General features: G+C 42.9%; 1 protein-coding gene across 6 annotated transcripts in view; it reads left to right on the top strand.

The window, feature by feature from the left end:
* FAM135A (family with sequence similarity 135 member A) overlaps positions 1-14351 on the top strand; it is a 170566-nt gene that overhangs the window by 30014 nt on the left and 126201 nt on the right. For all 6 annotated transcript variants that reach the window (XM_075598073.1, XM_075598075.1, XM_075598074.1 and 3 more), the window contains exon 3: positions 113-222. In XM_075598073.1, the coding sequence (XP_075454188.1) occupies positions 146-222 (77 nt within the window). In that variant the 5' untranslated portion in view covers positions 113-145. The remainder of the gene's footprint in view (positions 1-112; positions 223-14351) is intronic.

Raw genomic sequence — 14351 nt, 5'->3', positions numbered from 1 at the left:
TGAAAATGCGTCTGTAAAAAAACTAGGAGCCATAAATGCTTTGTGTTATCTTTCACCTTTATTCTGTTTTCCATTCTCAAACAAAGTTAATATACATTTATTTTATGTCTAGTAACTAACTTTGGTGTCTTCATCTGGAATCAAAATGAGTGATGTTCAGGCCACGGTTGAATTCTCTGTGGAACTCCAAAAATTCTACAATGTGGATTTATTTCAAAGAGGGTAAGTTCTTCACAACACTGTAAAAATCCTCTCATAACCCTTTCATGACCTGCTGTATTATTGCGAGATAATTCAACTGTGGACAAGCGATGATGTGATAAAGTAGCAGTATTTATAGTAAACATAAGTCATGCTTTATTAGCTCATTGGAGTGAAATTCAAAAACAGTCTGTCACAAATCAATTTCACCAAAGCCAATGACTCCAAGAGCTGTTGATTAATGAAACCTCTCTTATGTCTGTCTGTCTGGATGGCTGACGGTGTCCGAGGTAGAATGAAAATGAATGCCAAAGGTGGAAGTCTTAAGCCCCCCCACCCACCCCTGCAATTTTCGGGAGCTGAGCCAAGCAATTTGCAGTTCCCGAGATGCCCCAGTTCCTGGGATATTTACTTTATGTGCTGCTACAATGAAAGTATGATAGAAAGTGAACACTAAGGTCATCCAATAGGAAGCTACATTACATGATCTGACATTGCGGCTTCCTATTGGTCCATCAGTGAGGCATGGAATGTAACCATATCAATTTACCAGAAATATTGGCTCCTAAAGTGGTAAATATCTCGGGATCCGCAGGGTCACTGGACCTCATCACAGCGCAGTCCCCTCCGGGGGGCTCCGGCTACAATTCTATGAATAGAATAAACCAATGTTCTCTCGTACACAGTCTATTTAGAAAGTAGACGCTTCTTTATCTAGTACTGGAGTGGCCAACTCCAGTCCTCAAGGTCTACCATCGACAGGTCAGTTTGTCAGGATATCCCTGCCTCAGCACCGGTGGCTCAATCAGTGTCTCAGTCATTATGATTAAGCCACCTGTGCTGAAGCAGGGATATCCTAAAAACCCGACCTTGTTGATGGCCCTTGAGGACTGGAGTTGGCCACCCCTGATCTAGTAGAAGGTACAGTAGAAGACACTCCTAGTGAGTTAGTAAAAGGGGTGTTACGTATTCTTATTTGATCGTTGTACTCGCCTACCTGTGTTTTCTGGCAGTCATTATATAGAAAACTATGGCAGATTTTTGCATTTTGTTTATATGAAATCAGCCCTGATGCAAGAAATATATGTGAACAGCGTGGAACGTCGCTGCTTTGTGCCTAAATCAATAGGAGTTTCTCATACAAGCAAAAATGAAAACCGCGCTTTGTTGTTTAAGATGACTTCAGGGGAATTAAATAATGCTACTACAAGAAGAACTGCAAGTGTAAGGTTGCAACTGAATCATAATGCTCTGGTTTGGAGATGTCCTAGGAGTATTGTAGTCGGAGCTTGTACATTTGTTTCATTCTTGCTTGTGTAAGATTTTTTTTACTTTAGCTCCCAATAAAAAGAAAGTGAGGAATTCTCGTGGCCGCAAGATAAGAACATATCAGACCTATTTCTGGGTAATAACATTTATTAACATGAAAAAATACTTGCTGCACTCTGCAGCCCCCTCTCCTCTACATCCACAAAACACACTGCAGCCGTCCTCCACCCTCTACAGTCACAAAACACACACACACACACACACACACACACACACACACACACACACACAACACATACAATAGCCCATCACTACAGTCACAAACACATACTGCAGCACCCTGTAAACAAAACACTCTGTACCCATCCTCCACCCACAAAACTCACACTGCAGCACACATCTGCACCCACAAAACACACACTGCAGCCCCCCTCTGCACCCATAAAACACACACTGAAGCCCCCCTCTGCACCCACAAAACACACACTGAAGAGACACACAAACCAACAAAACAGCCTCTGCCACCTCTACATCCACAAAACACACCAGCAGCCCCCTCCCTACACCCACACCAACAAAACACTCTGCACCTCTCCTCCACCCACAAAACACACTGCAGCCCCCCCTCTACACACACACAGCAGACACACTGCCCCCTCTACTCCCACAAAACACACACCAACAAAAGACACACACACACAAACCAATAAAACACTCTGCTGGCCCCCTTTACACCCACAAAACACACAACAGACACACACCTTTCCCCTCACTCTCCTGTGCGGAGCTCCCAGCAGGCAGGCTGTGGGAGGAGTCGGTGCCTGGCTGCTGCCTCCTGTCCAATCACATATGTCTAAGAGCTGATCTCACTCTGTGAATGAGAACTGAAAGCCGATTGGTTGAAAGATTCTGGGCCATTACTGATTGGTTAAAATTCCGGCCATTATCCAATCAGAGAGCAGGGATTTCAATAATGCCCGGAATTGAATAGCTTTAGCCTATAAATAGTAATAATCTGAATGGAGTGGGGCGCTTCTCCTGCACAGGGAAGCCAGCCGTACAGCATGCTCAAAATGTAGGGTTCTTTGGGTTGCTTTCAAAAAAAGGATTTTAGCATTTGTCATTTATTTCAGCTTTTTGTAAATTTCTTTTGTTTGCTCTAGAGATTCTTTAACTTTTCACTGTTGGAGACAACATTATTAGAAATAAATATGTGACTATCAATATTCTTACTTGACTCTTGACATCCGTATATTTATAAATAACTGGATTTCTTTAGACTGCAACTTCACCCTTAAACCATCCACATTTCCTGTCAGCTGATTGCTCTGTAGGCTCCTTTGGGGAAGACAAGACATGTCCTTGTGTTATTCCGCAGGGACACTCTGGCTAATTCTTCCTGACTTCCACGTGACTTTAATGTTCTGAAGAGTCCAGCCATTGGAGCATCATGAGACGAGCACTGCTTACACTATGCAATGTCTTGCGTGGGAAATGCAGTTGCTGCCCGCGACATGACTAGGTTTTTAAATGTGTTTACCTGCTTCAGTTGAATATAACCAGTATTAAGTGTTTGTGAGCTCATAGAACGGGGTTCTTCAACTAGGTTTCCAAAGTGGCTGGATCCAAAAAAATGATGATACTTCAACATTTTGCAAGCACTTAGCATACCATATACCTTACCTTACCATATATATATTAACATTACCTTCTCTTACAGGTGAATTTTAGTGTGAAAAAATTCCCTACTATTAGCAGGAGCAGGCAGTCAAGGGACACACCAGAGTCTTTGGGGGCCACCAGTTGAGCCGTGTCCTAAGATAATGATCCTGAAAAAACTTTTGAAGAGCAGTTGTCTAGACCAGGGGTGCACAAACTGGGGTGCGCGAGATTTGTTTGGGGGGGGTGGAGGGTATGTGGTGGTTGCAGAGGCCCCACTCTCTTCCCCAAGACATTTAAATTGAAGGCTGAGGCACTGCGCGAGGCCTCTACAATGTCACTTACAGTGACTCAGTCGGCTTGGGCACGGGGTAACGTGATATCACGTGACCCCGCGGCGTCATTTGACGCTTCAGATTAGGTAAGTGAGGCTTGAGCAGTGGGGGAGAGCAGGCATGGGGGTGCAAGGCAAAAAGTTTGCGCACTCCTGGTCTAGACTTCCAGAGATTGCAGTTAAGACTGCTTAGAATAGGATATGAGTGGCTTGGAACAGAAGCTCTGTTAACAGTCTTGGGCTGCGTCCACAGTGCGAGCAACGGCGCAAACAAAATATACTGTAGTAGCTCTATCGGGCCGACATAGTAAGTGCGACGGCGCAGAAGATTTTTTTACAGACAATTTCTTTCGTTTTTTTCACGCGACGGCAGCGTCACGCGAGCACTTCAGCCAATGAGGGCGAACCAACCTGGTGACGCCACGCCTCTCCGTTGCGAGTCCACTACATCCGAGGCCTTAAGATACAGTAGCAGGTATTTCAAGGGATACATTTTCATCCCCTGCAAATTAATGCAGATCACATATATACACATATATCTGCACATGCAGTAAGTACATCCAATATCTAAGGGTTGCGCAATAGGCACTACAGTGGAGCAGAGCAAGAGCCAGACATAGTGTGTCACCCTCCTGAGAGAGGGGGAGAGGAAGAGGCGCCTCCGGTTATCAGAAGGATTGCTGTTTGGAGCTTGGAGCTGAAAGATTGCGGCAAAGGTAAAGTCTCGCGAGACCATCGCATCTTGCTCCCGGGACTCGGAGAACGCCGTGATCTGCCGGCGTCTGTGCCCGCTCTGCTCCACACCCGTCGGTGTTAACTCACATGTAAGTGAGAGATACTTTATCTGTGTTACAATACATTTTTCTTGTACAAGCTGTGCTTGTTTTTTGTTTTTTTCTTTTCTTGTATACCAAGGTATCTCTCACCCCCCCCCCCCCCCTCCCCAGTGGAACACTGGACTTTTGACCCGTTACCCTGGTCCTACAGACTGAGTACGCTTGCGATAAGTATAGCATATTCCAGCGATCAGACTAGTTGAGCACGTTTTTTTGTATACAAAACATTGATTCCCTAGCTGCAAAAAAAACCTTTGCCATGTCTGCTATGGCAAAATTGTGTCCTATCCATATTCTGTTACATATTTGCTCTTAAAGACTTTCGCACACCAAAATAAATCCTACTTACAATCCCCCCCCCCCCCCCCATATATATGCAGGCTTTGATTAATTTTATTGAAAACTAATTACCTACGCTACCGATTTTTATTCGTTCTCCTGTGATCGATCAGCAAAGTTCATGCTTCCCGGTGTTCACTTAATGACTGCAGTAAGTGTAACTCAGCAGCTACAATGTATTCTTAAATGATTAAGGTAACATTATTTATTGTTACAGTTTGCAGCTCAAACTGCTGGGAATATTGGCAACAAATTATCACAAACAGGAAAGTGTTGCAGTGCTGGGGAGGTGCCTAAAGCCTGCTACAGAAATCAAAGAATGTTCAGTATATTAAAACTCATTAAAAGTGGCATTGAGTTGAATACTATTTTAAAAATGTATGTCTTTATTTATATAGTGCCATTAATGTACATAGCGCTTTACAGTAGTAATACACGTGACAATCATATAAATAACAAAATACAAATAACAGATCATGGGAATATGTGCTTCAGACATAAAAGTAACATTTCAGTGTAGTCCCTGCTCCGCGGAGCTTACAATCTAATTGGTAGGAGGAACGTACAGAGACAGTAGGAGGGCATTCTGGGAAGTGTCTGCAAGGGGGCCAAGCTTTATGCATCATGTGTATAGTATTAGCCACGGTGCTACTCATATGCGGCATATGCAGTAAATATTATCTAATACTGCAAAGTTGATTTATTAAAAAACAAAAAAAAGTAGGTTATTTATTGGGTCGCCTCTTCAAAATAGCCTTGCAGGGTTTTTGCTTCATAAAATTGTGGTTTTTAACTTGTTTTTTTAAGAAATATTTGGGGCTTATGTTTTTTTCCCAACCATTTTGTATCTATTTTACACTAAATGTTAATAAACACAACAACACGATCTATGACTGCAAGGTGGTGACCACAAAGGTGGCCTTTTCTTCTGTGTTTATCTGTTTAGAGGACAGCATTGTGGGTCAGTAGGTATAATTAACAGCAAGAGTCAGTAAGACTCTGTGGTCTGGAAGAAGGTGTCCATACTCGGTATTTAGTTATCCTGCTGTACAGTATGTTCATTGTCAGGCTCTGACTGTCACTTGCATTGAACACGGAGAAGCAGATTATCTTGGCAGTGTCATGTGTTTACCTCTGCCTGCCCTGCTCACACGGATCCCCATATGATTGAAGGACTGGCCCCTTTTGCAGTTGATGTCATAGCCCCAAGGTTTTCCACATTGCATTCTTTCTTCCCTTTGAAGAGGTACATCAAGCTGTGTTGGTTTAGTTCCACCTATTTGGCGATTACATCTGCACTTTTGTTATTTCAGTAGACAAACTCTAATGCAAACAGGGTTTTTTTCTCCCTATTTTCTCAAGGATTCACAGTCCCTCTCACCTTGTAAACATATTAACAAGAGCAGCAGCCTATGTCTATACTTTAACTTCCCCCGTCTAAACAAACCCCATTTTTCTCGAAATTGCCTTTACTTTGCATGTATCATGAAAACTTTCTCTTTTTGAGAAATCGTAAAGTAGCATATCCCCCGCCCCCCAGCCCCAAAATCAATGTTGTTTACCTTATATGGACCAGGGGGTGACCAGGAGCTAAACTAGCACTCAAAAATCTAGGGCAGGGATGGGCAACTCCAGTCATTATGACTGAGTCACTGATTAAGCCACCTGTGCTGAAGCAGGGATATCATGCATACCTGACCTGTTAGTGGCCCTTGAGGACTGGAGTTGCCCACCCCTGCTCTAGGGAGTCCGTGATTGCTGAGAGGATTACTTTATTATTGTTGCCAGTACAAATAAAGAACCAGAAGGATCAGGGGCCCAGGTGCAACGTCGTCTCACAATGGTGTCACCACTTTCTATTGGCCGCCAGAGCGAGGCTGAGCCAAGTGGCCATATTGCTTTCCCTGGAAAAATAAAAAGAAATAGCTCAAGAAGCATGAGTCCCTGTAGCTTGTGGTGCTCATGTTCAGCTCTGGGTCAAAGCGTAGTTTTAAATCGGGTAAAAATGATATAAACTGTTGTTTTTTGTATCCTATTAAATTGTGATTTAAATTGCTTTGTTACTCACCTCTGATAACTGTAGCTGTGACCGCTGTATATTTAACAGTGCTGCATCCTTTCCTGCATTGGTGATGAGACTGTAACTGTAATATAAAAGCAGTAGGCACTGTTTATTTTGGAACTATTTCTTACTGTGCTTTTTGTAGTTAAACTCTGAGGCCTACATTTGTAAATCTATTATAGGTACCTTACACTCTGCAACAACCACTCAGTGTCACACATAGTGTTACGTTGCAGAGCAAGCTAAAATTATAATAACTCTAACATGTGCTTCTATGTGAGACTTGGGCTCTCTGGTTGCAAATTATTTCAAGACTTATTATTATTATTATGAACTTTTCAGGACATCATTATTTTATTGTAAATTAGAAGCAGAAGATTGAATGGGTGGTAAGGTAACACCTTTGTTCAGGGTGGAAATGGTTTGGGTTCTTAAGAGTATAATACTAATCTATCTTGGATAAAGCTGACCATGTATTTATACCAGTTAAAAGGCACAATAATCCTCCTTGAAGATTTTCAACTCTATTTTTTGTGCCCAGGGAGATAAACTGATTTGCCAAAAGTTATTAGTAGAGCAGACAAAGGGATTAGAACCAAACTCCACCAAATCTAGGGCAGTGTCCTCACCACTTTAGCTCTTTGCTCTTCCCACATACTATGAAAGTTGATGGTTTTCACTGCTTCAGTAGGTGGAAAAGCTCCACAAAAACAAATATGCACTATTTTTAAATCAGTTCTGTAGTATTAGATAACACTTTCTGCTTTTTTTAAACTCCTAATGCCATTTTAATGATTTTTTTGTAATGTACTGATCATCCTGGGGTTGCTATAGCAATCATTTCAAAAGAGGAAGTGGATCTGACTTTCTAAACAGGCTCTGACACACCTTTTTGAGCTCTGCCCTTTGGCAACAAAGTATCATGGACACAGATCTGTTGCTGTGTTTCAAACAGCAGACTGTCTCTTACTGTGAAAGCTGTAAAAAAAATAACGTGTTACACGTAGTAATGTTACATATCGGCTACAACATTTGGTAGACTGCAGCACAAAGTTAGGCTAAGCGCGGCCGCGGGCCACCAGCCCCTTTCCTCCAGTCTGGAGGTCCCAGCTGGCTCCTTCCGATGTGGCTGACTGCGTGCTGTGACGCGTCAGCCGGCCGATGCTGCAAGCTTCTGGTGATCAGAAGCGCTGACGCGTCACGTGGTGCACGAGTCAGCCAATTAGGGGAGGAGGAAGGAGCTACGGGAGGGAGGCGGCTTGGGAGGGAAGTCTGTGAGGCAGCCTTGCATGGCTCTCTCCCCTCCTCCCCCTCTCGTGCACAGCTCTCCCCCCCACTCCCTCCAAAAGGTAGGGGGGGGAAGTGTGTGTGTGTTGTGTATTTCACACAGCCCGGGGGGGGGGGCGGCAGACGGGACAGCCGCGCCCCACCTCGTCATTGCCCCCGCCCACCCGACCCATTTGGCAACGCCCCCCCCAGCACGCATCACAGGTCACTGCAGACCGCAAATCGCGGTGCAGTGAGTTGCACACGCTGCCGGCAAGCAAGGCAGCCGTGCAGAATGTAGAATGTAGAACAGAACACCAAACTATTGCCATTTTAGGTAAGAATGTAGAATTATACATTGTCACATGCTTTACATATAAAAAGAAAGGGGAATGTAGTATTGCTGCTTTAAGTGTGAGACAAATGCTTCATATATTTGCTTCTTTCACAGGTATTTTGTGTGGAAAAGGAGCTATATACTGTACACAATATCCCTGCTGCTAAAGTACAATTTATTTGCAGTGTCTAGTGATTCGAGCTCAGTAGAGTTGACCTGAATTGCTTTGTCTCCTGTAATATGGGAAACCTGGTGTTAATTCACTCATTCTACCTCACACCATCTTGTCGCTTCCTGCAGAAAGATCGCTTTTCTGCTAATTATATGTTCTGTAGGCTAGTGTCTCTTCAGTGCGCCAAAAAAGTTTTTAATGGGCCAAAGAAGTCAAATCAATAGAAGGCGAAGCTATTGAGCTTGCAATTGAAACAGAGGTACGTTTTGCACCACCCTTAAAATGCTACTAGGAATCGCCAAAAAGCTGCAACATGTATTAAGAAGGTGAGGATCACTGTAGAAAGCATAGAAAGATTGGGAAGATGCTTCTAAAGCAAGAGGGGCCAATTCCAGTCCTCAAGGGCCACCAACAAGTCAGATTTTACAGATATCCCCGCTTCAGCACATATGGCTCAATTAGTGACTCGGTCCTTAAAACCTGACTTGTAGGCAGCCCTTGAGGACTGGAGTTGGCTGCTCCTGTTCTAAAGTACCATTTGAATAAAATATATCAGTAATGTTATTGCCTTTTTGAAGCGGGTGAACCTGTTCGAAGCCGTGTCTGCTCCTCATGACTTTTGGCAAGTTACACATGTAGCAAGACTTGCTGTCCCCAGCGACGTGGCCGCAGCGTTGGGGACAGTGTCTGCCTCCATCACGATGGGGGAGGGGGTTGGGTCTGGACCACCCGAAGCGTTAATCTGTCCGGGCCATGACCAAAATGAGATAAGCTGTACAGTGCAGGGACTTTCACCTGCACAATTCTATGTATAGCACTGTGTACACTGTCGGTGCTATTCAGTGTACCTTGGCAGCTACAATCCTTATGTTACTAAGGCGACATTATCTATTGTTACAGTTTGCAGTTCAAACTGCTGGGAATATTGGCAACACATTATCTATCACAACCAGGAAAGTGTTACAAATAGTTTGCACTGCTGTGGAGGTGGGCTAAAACATGCTTTAGAAATCAAAGGATGCTTTTAACACGCATTAAAAATGTCATTAAGAATTTAATACAAGAAAAAATAAAAAGTCACCATTATCTAATTACATTTTTCCAAGGCTGCCAAATACACTGTTTATGTGCTATGTGGAACTACCTCTGTAATGCTGCTCCAGGCTGGGGAAAGTTATTTGTGGTGCAGTGAAAGAGCAGATGCAGAAGTATATTGAAGCAAACTGTTTAGCTGAGAAAATATCTCTGCTGCAGGACCTTGGACTATCCTTTTTAATGCAACATACTGCAATAATTGGGATTCATATACAGTAGCAACTTTCTATTCCGTAGTACTTTGTATCATTAGGAGAAAGTCATGCAATCCAAATGTCCAACCACATGATATTTCAGGTCATTCTCCTGCTCTCCCTATTAAACCCTGTACTAGGTTCCTCCACTATATGGCATGCACTCCGATAGGTTTGGATACTAGTCTTGGCTGTGATATACATTCAGAAGTTTTGCGTTGTCATGACCTGAATTCATGTCATTAATTATGCTCTTATGGGGTATCCTCCTGGTTTTGTTTTTGCTTTCTCTTTAGCACTCAATCAGGACCAACCTCTGATTTATATTCCTTGTATATTTTTTATGTTTTAGGTGATATTTATCATATACTAAATTTTATGCACAGTTGCTCTAGTTGAGCTACATTTTATATGTTTTTCATATGTGTTTATAAGTTCTATGTATAAATATTGATCGATTTTGTTCAATTGTCTTTTTAATTGCATATTGTCTTACTCTGTGCCCAGGACATACTTGAAAACGAGCGGTAACTCTCAATGTATTACTTCCTGGTAAAATATTTTATAAATAAATAAAATATGTTTTCACTTTGAGAACCAATCAGATACTCTGGTGGGATATATAAAGCATTATGGGAGGTTCAGACTTAATTCCCTGATGAAGTGACCTACCGTAGCGTCATAAAACACGTTGGAAGTTTGTGGTGGAGTGCTACATTATATATCACTGTAGTCACTTTCTGCTCACTGAGATCCAATTTGTGAGGTAACGCCTGGTATATACTGCCATTTCCTGCAAGCACATTGATGCTATCAGGTGTGCGATACAAGGCGCGCCTAAACTGTGGTCTCCCCCTGTGCTCGAGCAAATACTGTGCCATACTGTGGCACTGAACAGCTGAGAACGCCGACGTACCCAGTGAGAGCGACGTCGGAGAAACTATCTGCTGGTGAGGATTTCCTTCTCTTGGGCTGACGTCCCCGCTCACTGCGGTGGTGAACTGCTGAGTACACCAATAACAGCGTGCGCATACCAGCGAGCGAGACGGCGGCTGGAGGGCTTCTACCAAAGTGGATCTCTCCATCTTGGGGACATCGAGTTGCGTAGACAGGCACCAGTGCCACCTGAGAGGACATCCACTGCGACCCCCAGGCATCCGTTATCGGAAGTGGAGAGCATATCCAGGCCACCTGGATTTCGGGCTATTCTACCTCCATGCTCATTTATATTCTAATTGTGTATGTGCATATCTCACCATCTTTTTACCAATATATATTTACTAAATACTAAGCTATGAGAGGTCCTGCGCTTTCTTTCTTCTTTTTTTCCCTAATGATACAAAGATAGATGAGAAAGTGACAGAGGTATTTATGTTGCAAAATCGTGGACCTTGGTAATGGGTTTGTCGCTCTCGTCTTGACAAATGTGGTGCTGACCTAGCCAGCACTAACGAGGTAATTAGCAGGAACAGTAACATTTCTTCTGTGGCTGACGTCTTGTTGCACACAGACTGGCCTCTAGTCTGTAAGTGATCTGATTTACTGTGGTCATCTGAGGCACTTGGCGACAAAATGAGTTGTTTTATTTACTTATATTCCTGACGTTGTTTTGTATCATGTTTCCTAGGCTAGTTTAGTAAAAATGTCACTTGTGTTTCTTTTCTGATTTATTGATCTCATATTATTGACCGTTTCCTTTTTTGAGAGTTTTTCGTCACTATTTCTGAAACTTTTTGACATTTTTAAGCAGCAATCCTATTTATTTTTACAGAATAGGATCTGGGACATCCCCTGGAGGTGATCCACACTATTCCTACCTCTAGAGACTTCCCAGTTCTCGAGATATTTACCTTTTTTATATGCCAGTAAAATCAATTAAAAGATGGCTGGAGGGGGGGTAATCCAGTAGGTTCCATGTGATGTTCTAATGACATTTGTGGATTCTTATTGTCCAACGGGAGTTGGGCTTGGATGGCAGACATATTGAAAAGGGACCAGAAACCCCTGCACATTAAGTAAACATCTGGGGCTACACATACAATAGCACAGTTCAGCTCTGGGGATGGGGTGATTCTGGTTTAATAAGTGAGATCTTCACTGTTGGTAGTTGTTGGTGAAGCTTGTGGTTGCTTAAGAGTTTGATTTGAAATGCTTTGAAAACAGAGTAGATTCACTGTTTCAATGGCCATTGTTGATATCGTTATTTAAGTCAATAGGCATAAAATATTATAAATAGCTATTATACTCTCCTGGTTAAGGGATTCCTGTTGTGTGCTAGTATGTTTGATGCACTTATTGTAATTTTATTCCATGTATTGCAATGTCCTTCTTTTTTTTTTAATTCTTTTTTTTTTGCGATGCACAGAGTATGTTGAGTATGTTGAGTATGTTGTTGGGGCTATTAATTTAAATGGGCACACGTAATATTTTGAAAAGTCTGTCCCTGACCTGTTAAAGTACGGTCTAGGACATTTGGTTGCGGACGTTTTGCCGTAAGTCATCTCGCCGCTGGCTGCTTTGCCGCTAAGGTAAGTACCTAACCTTAAACCTTACCCTTAAAAACCCTAATCCTAACCCATAATGCTACCCGGACCCTAAAAACCTTAACTCTTTACCCTAAAGTTAACCCCCTACCCTAATTACTAAATCCCCTAATGTTAACCCCCTAACACCCCTAAAGCTAACCCCCGAACTGCTAAAATCCCTAAAGTTGGCCCCTTACCGCTAAAATATACCTTCTCGTTGTAGCGGACGGGAGCTCAGTGTCCAGCGGCTGCGTCCAATCCCCGATGGAGACTTGTCGCAGGGACCAAATGTCCCCTTCCGTTAAAGTGTTAGGTAGCATCCAATCAAGGTTACATTAAGGGCGAATGTCTTTGTTTCATGTTTTCTTAGCGTGACTGGTGCACTATAGGGTGCAGTCCTACTTGGCAACATATTATTAAGGCACCAACATATTCCGCAGTGCAGTACTGCATGGATTCCGAGTTCTGTATATTACATAAACAATTACATACAAATGAGGACGGACATGCACAAACAGATACAAAGAGTCAATGAGGGCCATAGTGGTGAGGGAATGAAGGACAATGTAGGAGAAAAACCCCGATTCGGAATGGCCGGTGCACTGCAAATAAGCAAAGCTGGATGTGGTGATAGGAAAAAAAACCTTTTTATTCAATAAAATCCATAGATAGATGTGGTACTGACAAGTCTGTCCCTACCCCATATCTATGGATGTTATTGAATAAAAAATATTTTCAGTCACCACTTCCAGCTTTGCTTATTTGTAGTGCACCAGCCATTCCGAATCGGGGGTTTTCTCCTACACTCCACCCTACATTGTCGGATGTATCAGGTTTTTTCTCCTGATTTACATCCAGTGCCTGGGAGCACGCCCTGCCTGAATCATCGCTCTGAAGGTGGACCGTGAGTTGTTTCCATTTGGTATCTTTCAACATTTTTGTGCTGTTACTCATGCCAGTTGACTCATCATTGGGTGCATACCCTTAGTGTTGATGTGGCTTAGGCAACGCTGGTAGTCCCGTTTGTGCGGGTCATCCACGATCACCTCCCTTTTTCCCGATCAGGGGTTCAGCAACACTTTACACTCTGACAGTCACGATCACGCTAAAATTATTGCACAGAACCTTGGAATTGGAATAAGAATTCCTGCTGTTTTACAACTTATATGTGACTGTGGACCTAATAATGATTCATGTTTTATGTTTTTTTTTACATGCACTGGATTCCGGGACTGGTGTTCAGCCCATTAACCTAGGATGGTGTGTAGCTCATGTTGTAATATGGCCCCGCCTGACATACTGCATATAGTAGCAGCAGTAAACGTGAAGCACACAGCCACGTAACAAGTGTTGTATAGTTTGAGATGGTGTAATTGCTCACAGGACACACACAGGTATGCTGCTGCCTATACCTGTCTATGGAAATACTGCAATCATTGCTGGGATGAGGACTCAGAGAAAAAGAAGCTCTGTGATCCTTCACCATGCTACACCTTCTCACAGGGCCAGAAATCCATCATTCTACAGTAACAAATGCCTACAATAAAATGCTAGTGAATCCGCACTATCCCTACCTCTGGAGACTTCCCAGTTCTCAAGATATTTACCTTTTTATATGCCGGTAAAATAAAGGATGGCTGTGGGGAGTAATCCAGTAGGAAGCGGTCATGTGATGTTCTAATGACATTGCAGCTTCTTATAGGTCAGTGGATTTCAATTAAGTAAATACTGAGGAAATTAAATGGGGTTTTGGAAAATAAACTACTTGAACGTTAAATGGCGCTTGTTGATGCTGCTGCATATTTCTCTCCTTTCAGTAGGATTTACCTTGTGTTGCTTCCAAGTCCGCATTAGTGAGTCGGATCATTCCAGAGTATTTCACATGGCTGGCAAGCAGTTTATACAATATTTACTTCAACCTGATAATGGCATAGCAGCAGCAGAAGGATGTCATGGAAGGTTTGGAGGGGGGCTGTAAACCCCTTTGCAAATAGATAGCTCCGTGCTTTGGCAGTGAAGGGCATACAGTACCTTGCTTTGATCAGGACGACAACTGCTGATC

This window comes from Ascaphus truei, chromosome 4 (genome assembly GCF_040206685.1).
Source record: "Ascaphus truei isolate aAscTru1 chromosome 4, aAscTru1.hap1, whole genome shotgun sequence".
NCBI classification, from domain to species: Eukaryota; Metazoa; Chordata; class Amphibia; order Anura; family Ascaphidae; genus Ascaphus; species Ascaphus truei.
This window is presented reverse-complemented; position numbering and strand designations above follow the sequence as displayed.